Source organism: Lutra lutra, chromosome 1 (assembly GCF_902655055.1).
Source record: "Lutra lutra chromosome 1, mLutLut1.2, whole genome shotgun sequence".
NCBI classification, from domain to species: domain Eukaryota; kingdom Metazoa; phylum Chordata; class Mammalia; order Carnivora; family Mustelidae; genus Lutra; species Lutra lutra.
In genome coordinates, this window is record NC_062278.1 from 162,579,132 (window position 1) to 162,595,887 (window position 16,756).

The following is a 16,756-nucleotide window of genomic DNA, read 5'->3' on the forward strand; positions in this document are numbered from 1 at the left end:
CCAAAAGTCTATAATAACACTTGATTTTCTTCTCTCCCACTCCTTGAGAAGCATTATGTCATCCAAACCCCAGATAAAAACAGCAGAGGATTTCCAGCTAAAGAAGCATATGAGCCCCACACAAAAGATCTCAGCATTCTGGCATTGGAGGTTTCCAGGGAGTTTGCTCCCTACCAAGTACTCTAGAAGGATGCCTCTTAACTGAGTAAATCCCACTCCCACAGAGATCTCAATTGGACCTTTGATATATACACAGAGATTTATTTGTATCTGTCTGTAAGAATCACAAAATATTCAAGGAAAGTCTCCAATGAGAGTAAACGAGAGAAAAAAAAAAAAAAAAAAAAGGACCCAGGGGCAAGGGCATGAAGGGGTGAGATATCAGGTGACAGAGAAACCTTTAAAAAAAGGTGTCTCTAAAATGAGAATAGTATACTAAAAAAAGGGAACAAACGGGGTGGGGGGGGAGGCTTTTTAGAAATTATTGCCAAGGAGCGCCTGGGTGGCTCAGTGGGTTAAGCCACTGCCTTCGGCTCAAGTCATGATCTCAGATTCCTGGGATCGAGCCCCGCATCGGGTTCTCTGCTCAGCAGGGAGCCTGCTTCCTCCTCTCTCTCTACCTGCCTCTCTGCCTGCTTGTGATCTCTCTCTGTCAAATAAATAAATAAAATCTTTAAAAAAAAAAAAAAAGAAATTATTGCCAAAATCAGAAATTCACTAAACAGGTTGAAAAATAATGAAGGTATTCTCCCTGAAAATAGCATAAAACAAGGACATGGTAATAACACAGAAAACAGGGGCGCCTGGGTGGCTCAGTGGGTTGAGCCGCTGCCTTTGGCTCAGGTCGTGATCTCAGGGTCCTGGGATCAAGTCCCGCGTCGGGCTCTCTGCTCAGCAGGGAGCCTGCTTCCCTTCCTCTCTCTCTGCCTGCCTCTCTGCCTACTTGTGATCTCTGTCTGTCAAATAAATAAATAAAATCTTTAAAAAAACAAAAAAAAAAAAATAACACAGAAAACAGTTGAGGATCAATCCACAAGCTTCAATATTTGATTGACAGGAATTCCAGAAAGAGTAAAAACGGGGGGGGGGGGGATGGGAGGGGGAATTATTACATAACACAAGAAAATTTCCAAGAATAAAAGTAACTTGAGTCACTAGATTGAAAAATTCCACTGAGTATACTGGGAAACCGAGTGCACCAAGAATAAAGAGGTGACTTTAAAAGCTTCCAGGCATGGGCGTTTGGGAACGGATCACAGTAATGCAAGTAGTATTTACTGTAAAAGAAATAAGAATCAGACTGGAGGGACTCAGTTGGTTACGTGGCTACCTTCAGCTCAGGTCATGATTCCAAAGTCCGGGATCAAGTCCCACATCAGGCTCCTTGCTCAGCCGGGAGCATGCTTCTTCTCCCTCTGCCTGCTGCTCCCCGTTTGTGCTCTCTCTGACAAATAAATATATAAAATTTTTAAAAAATCAGATTGGAACCAGGCATCTACAAGTTCTGGGGAAAGTTTTCAAGGTAAAATTATAGAGCCAAAGTACCAATCACGATTGAGGACAGAGAAAGATGTTTTTTTATATATAAGTCCTCAGTAATTTTGTCTTTCATGTACTCTTTCTTGGCAAGTGACTTGAAGGTGTGCTGCAGTGAAATGATGGAGTTAACGAAAAAAGAGAAACATGTACAATTCAGGACACAATGAAGTTCTGTATAACAACAGAACAGTAGGCAGGAAAACGTCAAGGACAGAACACTGCAGGAAGCTAGAGATCACTTGAAGAGAGAAAAGAGGACTCAAGAGAGTATCTAATTGAATAGAGAATCTGAAAATCACTCAGAGTATGCTAAAAGCCATCAGTACAAGGGGAAAAGAAAGACAAAACTACAGTAAAAACAAAATGCAGTGTGTGTGTGTGTGTGTGTGTGTGTGTGTGTGTGTGTAGTCATAGCAAGCTACTTAGATCTGCAATATTTATATGGTCATAATAACATCCATGCTGTTTATTTTCAATTTTTAGAACAAGTCAATAAACAAAGCATAAAGGACTAACTATGGTTACAGAATAGAGTTCAAGAATCAGACTTGACATTGTCAGAGGCAGAGAGGTGGAAAGGGAAGGAGAAAGAAATGGCAGGGTATACCCACATCTTAAAATACAGATTTAAAATACTGTTTATAGTTAATACAATAAAACCAAATATGTAAATATAAGAATTTATTCTCTTCCTGATTATAAAATTCTTGTTCCTTATAGAAAATGTGGAAATTACTTTAAAAAATGACTTTTAATCACCCATAATTCTATAATCTATAGGACTGGGTTTGAGCCTAAGTTCTGCAGTTTACCATCTATCTGTATGGCTGTGAATATCATTTAACCCACTTACATTTTCTTATATTTCCTTCATATAACTTATCTGCTATGTTTTAACAGTACAGAGTATATGAAACATTATATGAGAACTGTACTATATACACAATTATTAATCCATTTTTTTCACTTTAAAGCATAAAGTAGATACATACCATATGCTCTTCCATACTTCTAAATATATACTTGCTAAATGGCAGTCAGAGGGCTCCCAAAGATGAGATTGGAATCAAATTTTAAAAGAAATCTAAAGCTAGGCTCAGTAGATAGGGGGGTGGATAAGAGGTGGTGGTAATAAGCACCGGAAACAGTGTGATCAAAGGCACAGAGAAAAGCAAGCCCATGCCTCCAGTCTACAGTAAAAAAGTACATGGAAACTGGAAAGATAAGGTTGGAAAGAAACTGTGAAGACCTTAGTAAATCATGTTAAAAGGTCCAGAGAGGCTTCCTATGAAACATCAGAAGGATTTGGTAGGCCTTATTTGCCTTTGGACTCCAGGAACTAGCACCATGTTTGCCACAGAGTGAAAAGTACTGTTGTAGCAAAAGAATGATACACAGAAAGCCAGAAATACGTCCTGGATTTCCAGTTTGGGTGCTGGATAATGCTGTAATTTGCTTAAGGAAGGAATCCAGGAAAAGCAAGATATAGAAGGTTGTTTGGGGGCAACATCCAGAGCTTCTAGACCTCATTTTTTTTTTTTTTTAATGCCACTGGCAATTATGTAGTACAATCCCCAGGTGTGACTTTAGGCCCTAGAGGATTCAAGAACTGGCCTCAGTGAAACTATATGCTCCCACAAATGAGCAAAAAACTGAATGTGCTATCCGCATTTCTTTGGAAGAGGCTTTACAACTTCCATTAGATCCTCAAAGGGACTGTGAGCCCAGAAAGATTGAGAACACTGGATGGAGGAGCAAGCAAAGTGACAGATGTGAAAGGACACCAAACTGCCGCGGCAAGGGAGGGAAGGGACCCAGAACATAGATTAGCTTTGCCCAAAAACTTCGTCCTGAGCTTGGAGGAATCCATGGGCAATTGAGGGGTGTGAGTGTATGTATGTCAATGATGATCCTCTCTCCCATGCCCCCCAAAGTACAAGATTTTATTATCACTTTCACATCACTGTGCTCCCCTTAATACATAACTGTTGCACCCACTTGGGACTTTTGGCTCTACTCTTAATACCCATCAATTGTCCTGGCTTTGATAGCTCTCAGCAACTTAAGAAACAGGTCTTGAGTTCCCATTCGCTTCTAGAAATAACAGCCAAGGGAGAAAGGAGTTGACCTCTAGGAAAAGAAAAACCTAAGCCAACAGTGACAACTGAGAGTAGTCACTTCTCATCTACCCAAAACCATACCAAAAAAGGAGGGCAGTGATTTATTTTGAGGGCTAGAAATGAATTGGAAGTACGATTTGTTAGCTGAGTAAGGATCTGGCCTGGTAATCCACTAGGCTCACATGATTTGTGTAGGATTGGAGGTCCTGAACCTGGGTGCAGGTCTGTGGAAATAAAGACCTGGAAATGAAATACAGTAGAAATGTAAAAAGTAATTTTGTTGAATGGGGAATATGAAAGTATGTTGTGTAAAACTTGGTTTGCTCATATATATATTTGGTATATTCACCTAAAATACAAATAAAGTTAGGGCACACAATCCTTACAGCCAAGGTACAGGACATCCAATGCAGCCAAGATCGTTAGCATCCTGTTTTGCTGAAACCACACAAAGCACTCTGCACATCTACATCTTTATACTAAAGCTTCCCCACTCTACCTTTGATCACATGCATTTGTGGCCTGCAGAATTTATTTGACTGAAGTGTCCCTTATCTTGGTTACACACTGGATTCCCCTCCAGAATTGGGGGGCGGGGGGGACAACAAAACAAAAACTTGATCCTGAGAATGAAAAAATAATTTTAAGTACACTAGGTGATTCTAACATGCAGCCAAGTGAATACCACTGTTAACACTACAAGGCTGGGTCAGTGATGCCCAAATCTAGCTTTACATCACAATCACCTGCATGGCCTTTTTGAACTGCCTATGAACAACAATCTTTCAGGAAATCACAATCATCCATGACAAGCATTCAAATAGGAGGATGAACATACAATGTGAAGCTAAAACAATTTAACTGTCCTAAGGATCCTAACCTGGTTGTTATCTTTCAGGAAAGTGCATTTTTGGTCTTTTGACAGCTCCATGTCACAGATTTATTCCCAATCTTCAGACCTGCTCTCCCTCTCTTCCGGGCTTCCTAATCCTGCAGGGGGGAAAAAACCCAAGCTCGTTCCTCAGCAGATACATGGTATTATCTTTGGATCTCTCCACTCCCAGGTGGGGGACAGGAACAGTTACTTTCAAGGTCAGTGAGTGCATGAGCCTTTTTGATTCTCACTTTTGAATCCTATTAATTTCTTAGAATTGTGTATGATTTTAGAGTGCAAACTTGGAAAAGGTGATGCACATGCTTGAATGAAAGACCATGGTTGAAGGGGAGAAAGAGGAAATAAGCTTTCTTGTTTATGCCTTCTGTACATGAAAGTGCTCTGTAAAATATAAAACAAATGCGCCAGCAAGAGTCCCAATGGTGGGACTTCTACGTGAGAGTTGCACCAGATAGCTTATCACCAGGTAGGGCTTTTTTATATGCTCTTGCCCAGCAGGGTGAAGAGGCAGACCCAGAACTTGGGAAAACTCAAATTCCAGTTTCAGATTTGCTGCTTACTAGTCACACTGCCTAAGGCACATCCGAAAACCTGTCACCTCAGCTTCCTCACCTGAAAGAGACCATATACCTCCTTCTCAGGCTCTCGGCAGATCTGAGTGGGAATTACAGGTGGTTAGACACAGCACAGAACAGAGAACCCGATTTAAATCCTGGATTTGAACGTAGGCTGTTTTTTGTTGTTTGAACACTTTCAGCTAAATGGGGCAAACGCTTCCTTCAGTGTTCTAAGGATCTATGTGAAAGAATAAGAGAAGAATTGGGGAATTTTGATTCTATACATGAAGGTATATAAACAAAGAATTAAGTTCTATATTAAATACAAGGCAATATTATATAGCTCTACCTATTGCATAGTTTTATAAATCATTTTTTCCAGGAATAAAGGCTCAACGGTAACAAAAGTTTATCTTACCTTAGCCAGTTTCTTCATCTTTCTAAGTTTTCACATTCCAATACCTTTCAACTTCTCAAAAAAGTAAAGACCTTAGGAGTCCCACTCTGCCTCCTCCCTCTTCCTGTATTTCCCTCTTTGGTCCTCTCAAAATTAGAAGGACTCCATTATTTCTTCTGAAGACCAGCCAAAAAGTGAGAATGACACTCAAACTGAGACCCCGGGCTGGGTCTGAGCAGAACAAGCATAGGTAATATGGACATGCCTCTCTGCAAGCTTTATTCTTTGACTCTATCTGGAAAGGGGACTATTAGATATTAGAGGTATCTCACTACGATAGAATGCAATGAAGTCAGGGTCACTTGGGAGAGTTGTTGATGTTAGCAAATGAATACTGCCTGGCAGTATTTGTGGCCCCGGTGTTTTGTCTCCATCAATCCTCAAGTGCTTGGCCACACAGACGGCAGAATGGAAGACTCATGAGATGTCCCTAGAACTTTACTATAAGGTTCATGAGGTATACACAATTAAGAGAAATAGCTGTTTTCCTACTTCTATCCATTTTAGGAGCAACAGATAGTTAATGTTTTGGTTTTCTTTCTTTTAATGTTTAAATTGCCTAAGGAATGGAAAGCTTATAAATGTTCACAGGTGAGTTGTTGGTGAATTGCTACCCCATGCAGTCTCCTTAACTAACCACTGCTTCCTAACCCAAAATACTAAAATACAAGATTCAAAGTTCAGAATCCCACCACGCAGCCTTATAGCAATAACCTGCCCATTGCTCAAGAAACTAAGAGTTTTAAAAAACAAGATTAAGTTAAAATACCTTTCCTCAAATAGGATCTTTATGACTTAGGTTTGTATGACCCATTTCTAAGAAAGCCACGTTCCATATCAAACATGACCAATGCTGGTACAGTTAGAGTCCTTGCCTTTAGGTGCTTAGCTTCCATGTTTTTTAAGTCAGCCTCTGAAATGCTTCTGTGATACATTCTTGAAAACTGTTACTTTTAAGAACATGGTGGGTCTCATTTTTACAGAGGAACAAAACAGCAAAAACGTGTCCAATCAGGGTGTAGTGGATTATGATCAATGCCTGGAGTAACAAGTACTTATTACTCAACAAGATGGGTTCTGTGGTGTCGCATGAGGTGTGAGTTAGAAATGAAAGCTGCACCACACTTGGCACACTCATAGGGCTTCTCCCCAGTGTGGGTTCTCTGGTGCACAGTGAGGCTTGACCTCTGCCGGAAGGCCTTGCCACACTCATTGCATGTGTAAGGTTTTTCTCCGTTATGAATTCTCTGATGAATAAGCAGGTATGAGCTACACGTGAAGGCCTTCCCACACTCATTACACACATAAGGAAGATCTCCACTGTGAATCCTCTGATGCACAATAAGGCAAGACAGCTGACTGAAGGCTTTTCCACACTCACTGCAATCATAAGGTTTCTCCGCAGTGTGAATTCTCTGGTGCACAATAAGGTGTGAAAAACAACTAAAGGCTTTTCCACACTCTTTACACTCATATGGCTTTTCACCAGTATGGCTTCGTTGATGTACAATAAGATTTGCACTCTGGGTGAAGGCTTTGCCACAATCATTACAGGCAAAGGGCTTCTCCCCAGTGTGGATCCTCTGGTGGACAATGAGGTTTGAGCTCCGAGTAAATGTTTTCCCACACTCATTACATTCATAGCATTTTTCTGTAATGTGAACTTTCTGGTGCCGAGCAAGTTGTGAGCTATAACTGAAGGCTTTTTCACATTCACTGCACTTAAAGGTTTTTTCTAAGGAGTGGATTTTTTGATGTACGGTCAGATTTGAACTCTGAGTGAAGGCTTTCCCACATTTTGAACAAACATATGGTTTCTGTCCAGTGTGGATTCGCTGATGCACAACAAGGTTTGCACTCTGAATGAAGGCTTTCCCACACTCATGACATTCGAAGGGCTTCTCCCCTGTGTGGATACGCTGATGCACTACGAGGTTTGCACTCTGACTAAAGCCTTTCCCACACACACTACATGTAAAAGGTTTCTGTCCAGGCTGGCTCTTCTGATTTTTTAAAGAGCTACAACTAAGGCTGTATCTTTCCCCAGATTTCTGACATTTCTGATCTTCCTCTACTTTGAAGCTTTCAGGTACATGACAGTCCTTCACTGTCACATGTCTGAAATCTTTCTTTTCCCTCTTAATTCTCTGCCTCTTTAACAGGTTCCCTTTTTCACAGGCTTCTCCTAACTCAGATCCTTGAGGATTAACTTTCTGGATTCTTCCTGACTTTATGAATGGTTTTTCTGCTTCATCACATATCTCAGTTTTTGGAACCAATAACTGTGGGTTCTTGGTTTCAGCACCTGAAACAATAAATAGAAAGTAAAAATGTCAGCTGACATTCTGGCCAAGAAAAAGAACAGCATCATCAAGTGATAAATAGCAGAAGTACGTGACTTCAGCGTACATAAAATGTCTTCATCAAAGGAAAGAATTCCCCCCACATCACCTCTCCCTCCCACACCCACAGCAGAATCCACTGATTCATGGTCTTTCCAGCACTTCCAGTAGACATCCAACCTACTGCCTCATGCCAGGAAAGCCATCTTCAGACAGCTCTCCTGATTGTATGATGAAGGATCTTTTTTTTTTTTTTAAAGATATTTTTTATTTATTTGACACAGAATGAGAGGGAGAGAGGTCACAAGTAGGCAGAGAGGCAGGCAGAGAGAGAGGAGGAAGCAGGCTCCCTGCCAAGCAGAGAGCCCGACGCAGGAGTCGATCCCAGGACCCTGGGATCATGACCTGAGCCGAAGGCAGAGGCTTTAACCCACTGAGCCACCCAGGTGCCCCTGTATGATGATCTTACAAGTAAGACCAGTTATGAAGGACACCAATCTCTACCCAGGCTTGCTTCCTTACCTTAGCCACTTAGTGTGGATTTGCTTACAACCAACCAGTTAATTAGGGACATTCCATCCCTGGAAATGAAGATCTATGCAACCTAGACTTTTGTGCATGAGGAAGCTGGATATCAAAGAAAGAATAAGAATGGCCACAAAGGGTCACACTGCATGCCAGAAGGACCAGAACAGCTAAGAGACCTGAAACATTGAAATGCTATGCAGCACAGAGGTTAAGAATGGGGATTGTGGGGTGCCTGGGTGGCTCAGTTGGTTAAGCAACTGCCTTTGGCTCAGGTCATGATCCCAGGGTCCTGGAATCGAGTCCTGCACCAGGCTCCGAACTCCAGAGAGTCTGCTTCTCCCTCTGACCTTCTCCCCTCTCATGATCTCTCTCAATGCCTCTCTCTCAAATAAATAAATAAAATCTTTAAAAAAAAAAAAAAAGAACATGGATTGTGGAACCAGACTGCTTGGTTTCAAATACCTGCTCTGCCATTACCAGCTGCATGACTTTGGGTTAGTAATTTAACTTCTCTGTGCCCGTTTCCTCATCTCCAAAGTAGGGACAATATCTATCCCATAAACCCTGAAAACATTAACTGAGTTAGTCTATAGCAATGCCTGAGAATAGCCTTGGAGCATAGAATGTGACTCTGTGAGGGTCTGCAGTGACTTTGAGCTGTGCTATGGGTCCATATGTTAGGGCCCAGGAGCAAAGATGAACCTTAGGGCATAGGAGTTGTTATGGTGATAGATGGCAACCCTAGAAGGGACTAAAGAATGTGAACAGAGTAAACAGCTGAACCCTTGTGTTGAGCTAACAGCTTCGCTTTGTGTCAAGAAAAGCTAATCTTTCTGAGTTAAGTTGGAGACATTATACAGCCTGTTCCATTATGCCAATATCACGAAAACACCAAAACATCCTAAGTTTTAAAACTCTTGACCAGGACTGTTCTAGTTGCCTCAAAACCCTAATGGTGTCAGAAAAGGGGGCCTGCAGTCAGTAACATCGTAATTCTTTACATTTGTCTCCTCTCTACCCCTACTACCCTTGATCTAAGAATGTGTACCCATGGAGCTTAGTGCTGGAAGAATGAACCTTTCAACAGTATTTGAATTATACCAAGCTCAAGAGCACTACCCAGATAAGAAGAAACAAGGGCAATCAACAGTGGGAGGCAAGCCTCCAGAGGGGAGATATTCCTACTGGTGTCAGCTTAAAAGTAAGCAGGAAAGCTGTGAGCTGCAGGTCATGCAGCAGCTGTAGAGGGGAGAATCTAGCATCTACAAAACATCCACCAGCACAGACCAGGCAATTCTCCAACCTAGGAGATGAGTGAGTGAGAGGGATGTCGGGATACAAAGCATCAAGGGTGGGCAGGGAAACAGCCCACTATGCCTGGTTATGACAACAGTTACATGACACTCCCATCACAATCATTCAGATAAAGATGGGTGATGCTGGAAAAAGGCAATACGTGAGGGCTGCATATAGCAGAGCAATGAATGTGCCGACAACAAATACTAAAATGCTACTATTTTTCCAGTTATTTCTATTCCTACTCTTCTGGTATCTTTCTCACATCTATTCTATTTTTCTCCCTGTAGTTTAACTGCCCTCACCTCATTTTTTTCCTTTATTTTTTTAAGTATAATTAACATACAGTCTTATGTTAGTTTCAAGTGTACAACATATTAATTCAACAATTCCATACATACATTCCATGCTCACCACCCTAAGTATAGTCACCATCTGTCTCCGTATCTTCTTTCTTATCTTATTTTTTTCCCCACTCTTTCCCTTACTGCCTCTTCATTTCTCCTCTCTTGGTTTTTATTTTAAAAAATTAGTGTGTGTGAAATATTCTGATTTTTTCCTTGTAATGGTTTCATGTGTCTTCTGCTTTTCTTTTGCTCATTACTTTCTTCTCTTTTATGTTCTCTACTTTTCTTTTTCCCATACATCTCATCTAATTTTTCTCGTTTCTAACATTTCCCCCCCACTCTTTTCCATTTCCTTCTTCTTTCCTTTAGCCCCGTATCATCACTTAACCCATCCCCCATCAAGCTTCTCTCCAACAAGAGCAAAGTCCAAGAATTCTTTAGTCTATGACCTCAGTTCCATCCCCTGACCTCATTCCTACCTGTTTTACCATGAGACTGAGAACACTAGAAAGACATGAAAGAGAAGACTGGTGGGAATTATGGACTAATTAGAACCAATAACAGAAACAATTCCTTTTATTTGCATCATGCTCTCTGTCAAAATTATTACAGAAGCAGGTACAACTGTGGCCTACAAAGGTCTCCATGTAGTGGTTATTTAACAGTTGCATCACAGGGATGAAGAGCGAGGATCTTGGACAATGCCCAGGGTATAAGAAAAGGAAAGAAGGCTCATTCTGTGTACTCAAGCTCATATCCCCTTGGGTTATTAATTAGCCAATAGTGTAGAATCTATACCTCTCGCTTATTTGAGATGGTATTTTTCCTTTTTTGGATCTTGAAGGATTATTGTAACCCTAGTAAAGAAATAAACTAAAAATGTACTTATAATCAACTAGAGGATAGGCAAAGTAATAACTTTTGAAATCAATTCTTTCCTTTCATTTTTTTAAAAAGAGATCTGAAATGCCATACAAGTCTGCCATCTTACCTGGTGAATGTATTATACAATAGGAAAGGTAATTTAATTTACTAAATTTGTAAGTCATTAATTAGATTTACAAAAGCCATGTGTTTATCAAGATTTTATACATAAGATTAGAAAGTCTGCCTACTTAGGTGTTTGAAATGTTTTAAAGAATTGTATATTAAATTTGAAACTTAATACATTTTATATATTTTTATTTGAGAATGAAAATGAGGAAATTTTTATATAAAGAAATTGATATGTAGGTAGAACAAAATGCTTTAAAAAGTTTTAAAAAACTGTAAAACCTCAGGTTAATGAAACATAATCAAAGAAAAAGTACAAATATTCTCATTTTTATAAAAATTTTCCTAGGTATATATGTAGAATAAAAATAAATTATGTTTAAATGTTTAAAAACTTGGTTTTAAATGCAAAACTTTAATAAATTCAATAGTAATTAATACATAGGAAAATGCAGATAAAACTCTTTCAAATGTTAACCACCAGTAACACATCAAAATTTCCAAAACGTACTCATGTGTATTATACATTTTATCATCAAGATGAAACTATTCTCCTTCACCTGTGTGGGAGCTTAAAAAAAAAAAAAAGGACACGACTGTTTTATTCACCCTTATTCACCCATCACACTACCCAGCACATAGTAAGCAGGCCCCTACAAAATCCTGTTTTACTGAATGAATACACTCCAGCTGACAGAACAGGAAATGGAGGTCGAGAGAGAAACAATTTGTTCAAGGTCACAGAATTATCAAATGCAGGGCAGCAACTGCATTCAGATCTTTCTCTTAATTCCTAGAGCTCTGTCACTGCTGTTACCTGCTGCTATGCAAGCAGCTGGCAGCACACAGAAAGGTAAATTTGGGCTTGGAACAGGGTCTTGAGGTAGGAGGCAAAGAAGGAAAACAGTGACTGGGGGATGGGTGTCAGTGCTAGAGTTAACACAGTGAATGACCACCAAAGCAAGCAAACAGAAAAGAAGTGATAATACACAAAATGTACCAGAGAGAATGGAATAGAGAGCAGAAAGTAGGCAACAGAAGCTGCTGACAGTTAGGGGGAATGATTAAAGAAGAGACAAGAAAATGAAAGGTAATAATCCTAACCTTCTGCACAATACTGATTTAAGAAAGTGGTCAGTCTGAGGAATGGGTTAGAGAGCAGAGTGGGTTCAAAATATTCAGGTGTAGCTCTGCACCAGGTAGATTTATTGAATGTGAGTGCCAGAAGGGCCTTGGCAGTCATCCAGAGATTACTTCTACAACACAGGGCCCATGGATACCATATTCTTGACCCACAGTTACACATCACTCCTCCACAGGTAAGCTTCTGCCATTGCCAGTCAGACATAGCCTGAATCCCAGCTTAGAGACAGAACCAGGTGATAAGCCAGCCATCTGTACCATCCATGAAGACCGAGCTTTGAACATCAGCATAGCTGACACACCTGCTCAAAATCCTCTGGAATCTGCATAAAGATTTATAAAAACAGAACATTTCCAGGACATTTCCTCAAAATCACCACAAAAACGGACGATTCCTATCTTAGTTAGCACCAACCAATGATATACACAAAGCATATGAAGAGGATGTGTCTCCGTATGTAAACAGATATAAAACTTGCTAATCAGTAAATGTGATTAATGGAGAATTTGGGAGTCCACCTGAGTTTGTCTGATGTGTTAAGACTGTGTGCAAAATAAGCCATCTCCTGTGACAAATGCATATGCATCTTTTGGCATTCCTCTATCCAGCTCTCCCTGATAGTTCTGATACCTCAGTACTCCATGCTTCTCAAGTTAGGAGACCAGACCACCAGTCTCTTAATAGATTTTTGAGAAACCCCAGTGGTCAGATTCCGAATCCGGGGGTTGAACCTTACCTAGAGAGGTCATGATCCCATGAGTCTCCAGTATCTCACTCTTGGCCAGAGTCCCTGGTAATGAGTAGCTGCCAATGGCTGAGGTAGCAGGTGCCTCCTGTGTTGCTTTCAGGATGACAGCCATGTCCCAGTACATGTTTGGACCCTAAAGACAAGAAAGCATAGGTCAGTTTATGAGGGGATTGTCAGTGGGAGGTGATCTGATTAGTTCTGAAGATGAAACATAAGTACCTATTCCTGGAGACCATAAAAAACACATTTTTAAAAAGATTTTTAACTTGAAAACAAAAACAAACAAATGAACAAAAATAAAGGAAAATAAAGTCAGGGTCTTCTCTGATCCCCAGCATGAGTCAGAGAATCAAGCCTGCAATGTTCTTCTCTATCACTTTGATTTCACTGCATTGCCCACTCTTGCATCCAAAACTAGCTTGCCAGAAAGTGCATGAAAAGAGCATATGAGGAGATTTTCCAGGGTAGAGTTTTCTGAGGTCTAAAGATCAGAGAAGCAAGATTATGATCTTTGGGAAAGAGATTTCTGGCTAGTGATGTTAAGGAGCAAAGTTTGAAAACATTACAGAACACAGTACAGTGTATAGCCTCGCTACATGAAATACATGAAATGCAACCCACAGATCACCATCACCTGGGAATTTGTGAAAAGTACAGAATCTTAACCCAGGCCTTCTGAATCAGAATCTGCATTTTAACAAGACCTCCTGGTGATTAAAATTTGAGATATTAAATCATATTAAATTTTGAGAAGCATAAGTTAGAGCTATCAGATTCTGACTGGAGTCACCTGAAGAGTTTTTTAAAAACACAGATGTCTGAGTCACACAGCAAGATTCTCATTTTAATTGGAACCAAGTATGGCATGAGCATCACAATTTTCTAAAAAGCTCCCCAATTAATTCTGTATAGCAAGGTTTGAGAACGACTGGTTTACAGGAAGCACTAAATGTCCCATCAATCAGAAGAAACTATTTCTATTATATTCCAAAGGCTAAAGGCCAGAGACCTAGCCAGGAAATAATACTCTAGATGTGGAAGCAGAGGGACGTAGTCCCCTCTGAAACCACTTGAGGTCTTCAGGTCTCTCCTCCCAGACCACTATTTACCTTTTTCTCCTGTTCTGATATATCAAGGCCTATCTGAGGACCTTCCCCAGAAGCCCAGATTTTTATGTTCTCAGAGTGTACTTGTTGGCTGGATGCCTGACCCATGAAGTTTTCTTCCTCTTCCTCCTCCTTTTTCACTGTCAATGAGCCCCAGGGAGCTAAGGCCATGGCCTCTCTTGGTTGTGCACTCATCTTCTTTGCTCAGGACAGGAACTCTTATAGCTGGGGGCTGCCCAGCAGAGGTCAAGCCCCATCTAATCTTTAAGTTTTAAAAATTTCTTTCTGAATTTCTTCCCAGGGCCAAGATGAAGGCTGTCTACTGAAAAACCAGAAAACATTGTTAGTATAAGCAGAGATTTGTCTGGATACCGTTAAGCCTACTGGCCAATTCACCAGTGCTTAGGCAGCAGCCACTACAGTAAGAGTCAGCTCTAGTCCTCCTTCATAGGATGGAGAGAGTTCAACTGCAAACACGTAATTTATTCCCACAGTAGTCACATTACAAACAGCTTTATATGTTTGTTGATTTTTTCCTGATTATACAGTTAATGTATTTTTATTGTAAAACCTGAAAAATACAGGAAATGACTAAGAAATATCAGCCCTACTCCACCCTCAAAAAGCTGGAGCACTGAATCTAAGATATTTCTTTTAAGAGAAAACTTTAAACCACTGACAACTATGAATTATTAAACTTTTTGTTTTTAACTATGGGGATATATATTTTCACAATTATCACCATGGTTTTTTTGTTTTCTTTTTTTTTTTTTTTAAATACACAATAGCATAAACTAAAGAATCTCAAGAAAAAGACTGAGAGTCTAGACACCATTTAAGGGTGGTCATCTCTAGGTGACTGTATTTACAGGTAGTTTGAGCTTCTTCTTGTTTGATGTTTAATTTTTCCATTTCTTCCAAATGCCTCATATTACTCTTAAGATTTAAAAAAAAAAGAAGCTTTATATTATCATTCTTCATGGTTATTTTCAGTAGCTATACAATAACCTATAGTATTAATTCTCCTAATCTGTCATTCTCATCCAAAAAGGATCAAGAAATATGTGCAAGTAAATACATGCCCTACACACATACAAACTGTAGTTATCAGTCATCAATGTTTTCTCTCCATTTCCATTCAGATAATGTATACCTTTACATATACTGCTTATTTTCCCCCAGAGATTAGATCACACTTGTGCATTTTTCTGCATTTAAACTCAATTTCTGTATTTCGCATACTATTCCACAGTCTTAGATAGATTTTTCAGTATAATTACATGCAGAACTACCTCATTCTGGCATAGTATTCCCAATTATAGCTATATTATAACTTAACCAACCCTATTTATGAGCCATTACTTTAGAGAAAGGAGTTTTGTTTCCAGTTTATAGTCTTAACAATGTAAAATTTTTTTCTGTGCAAACTTCTTTCTTCTGCTGAATTATACCTTCAGGATAGAGAGATTACTAGTTTAAGGATTTCATGGTTGATATCCAGTGCTAAATTGCTTTCTAAAAAGATCACAACAAATCACACCACCAACACCCTTGTATCAGAGCCAAGCCAGCAGATCTTTGTTGTTGTTTTTGTTGTTTAACCGGTGAATAAAACGAGCTTACTAGTTTACTTTACAATGAAGAAATTAAAATTTTTCTATTCCCCTTCAGTTTTATGGGGGGGGTGCCAAATTTTATTAAGTCCACTTTTGCTATTATTGAAGTAATCCCATGCTTTCTCCTATGTCAACTTATTGGAAATTTACCGGACACACGGAATTTCTTACATAAGGCAATAATACTTTCAGTTCTGGAACAATTCTCAATCCTGGAGGCTTATTCTTTCCATGACTAGTAAATTCTACCATGTACGAGGCCCTTCACTCATCTCACCGGCTTACAGGCGGACTACCTCCTTCGAGCACTCTTACCTCCACACCAGATAGCAGTCCCCTATCAAGGGCTTCCCTTTCAGTGTCTTTTCCCTATTTCCAGATGTGGCAACCCACCTCCTCCCCCCTTCATACCTCAAACAGCCCTGTTTCCGTGGTGAGCCTGGCCCCTGGTGCTGTCCGTGTCCAAGGTCCGTGTCCAGACCCCCAGCAGGCGGCAGCCGTGTTTCTAAAGTGTTGGGACGCGGAGCCGCCCTAGGGACAGACAACCCTGGGCCCCCGAAGTGAGGTCGCGGCAGTCCGCCCCCGGGATGGCCCCTCCCGCACCTGCGACGTCCGTGCTCACCCTGGCCAACCCCACTGACCGTGTTCACGGAAGAGAGCCGGCCGGAGCTCACAGGGTTTGTAGCAAAAGGCTGGCAGGATCCGACGAGCTGCGCCTGGCGGCGCGAGAACAATGACCGGACAGGAAGTGCCTCGAGACGGGCTTCCGGCTTCCCAAGTCGCCAGGCCGGCCTCTCTAGGAATCTCGGAGGTGCTGTCTTCTCTGTGGGTGTCCAATACGGCCTCGGACCAGGAATGGGAGCAAGTGTTTAGGAGGGTGCAGGTGTATTGTGACCCTGAGCTTCAGCGGAGGGTACATCCCCTGACTCGGCAGTGCTTACGCGAGGCACATACGCAGGAGCCTGAAGCCAGAAAGCATTTGTCTCTAGAAAACTCTGATAATTTTGCCTCAAACGTTTTATTTTGAAATACAAACGGTACAGAAAAGTTGAAAGAATGGTACCATGA

At 40.6% G+C, this 16,756-nt stretch overlaps 1 protein-coding gene across 4 annotated transcripts; it reads right to left on the reverse strand.

The window, feature by feature from the left end:
* Window positions 1-1,018: 1,018 nt before the first annotated feature.
* On the reverse strand, window positions 1,019-16,703 carry ZNF35 (zinc finger protein 35). 4 transcript variants are annotated; one of them, XR_007129558.1, is made up of 6 exons: window positions 16,100-16,703; window positions 14,076-14,394; window positions 12,955-13,099; window positions 5,530-7,873; window positions 4,540-4,649; window positions 1,019-1,444 (listed from the first exon to the last, which is right to left on the reverse strand). XR_007129558.1 is itself a non-coding variant. In XM_047742489.1 (4 exons), the coding sequence occupies exons 2-4, from the start codon at window positions 14,265-14,267 to the stop codon at window positions 6,627-6,629; spliced, it is 1,584 nt and encodes a 527-aa protein (XP_047598445.1). In that variant the 5' UTR covers window positions 14,268-14,394; window positions 16,100-16,703; the 3' UTR covers window positions 3,975-6,626. The 4 variants fall into 4 exon arrangements, 1 of the variants encoding a protein (XP_047598445.1); XR_007129553.1 differs by having other exon boundaries at window positions 4,540-7,873; XR_007129554.1 differs by lacking the exon at window positions 1,019-1,444 and having other exon boundaries at window positions 3,975-4,649.
* Between the last annotated feature and the right edge of the window lie 53 nt (window positions 16,704-16,756).

Coding starts and splice junctions, on each gene's coding strand:
- ZNF35 (XM_047742489.1), bottom strand. CDS start 14,267: ATGAGTGCACAACCAAGAGAGGCCATGGCCTTAGCTCCCTGGGGCTCA. Junction 13,100..14,075: donor TATCAGAACAGGAGAAAAAG/GTAAATAGTGGT, acceptor TCTTGTCTTTAG/GGTCCAAACATGTACTGGGA. Junction 7,874..12,954: donor TGGGATCATGACCTCTCTAG/GTAAGGTTCAAC, acceptor TTATTGTTTCAG/GTGCTGAAACCAAGAACCCA.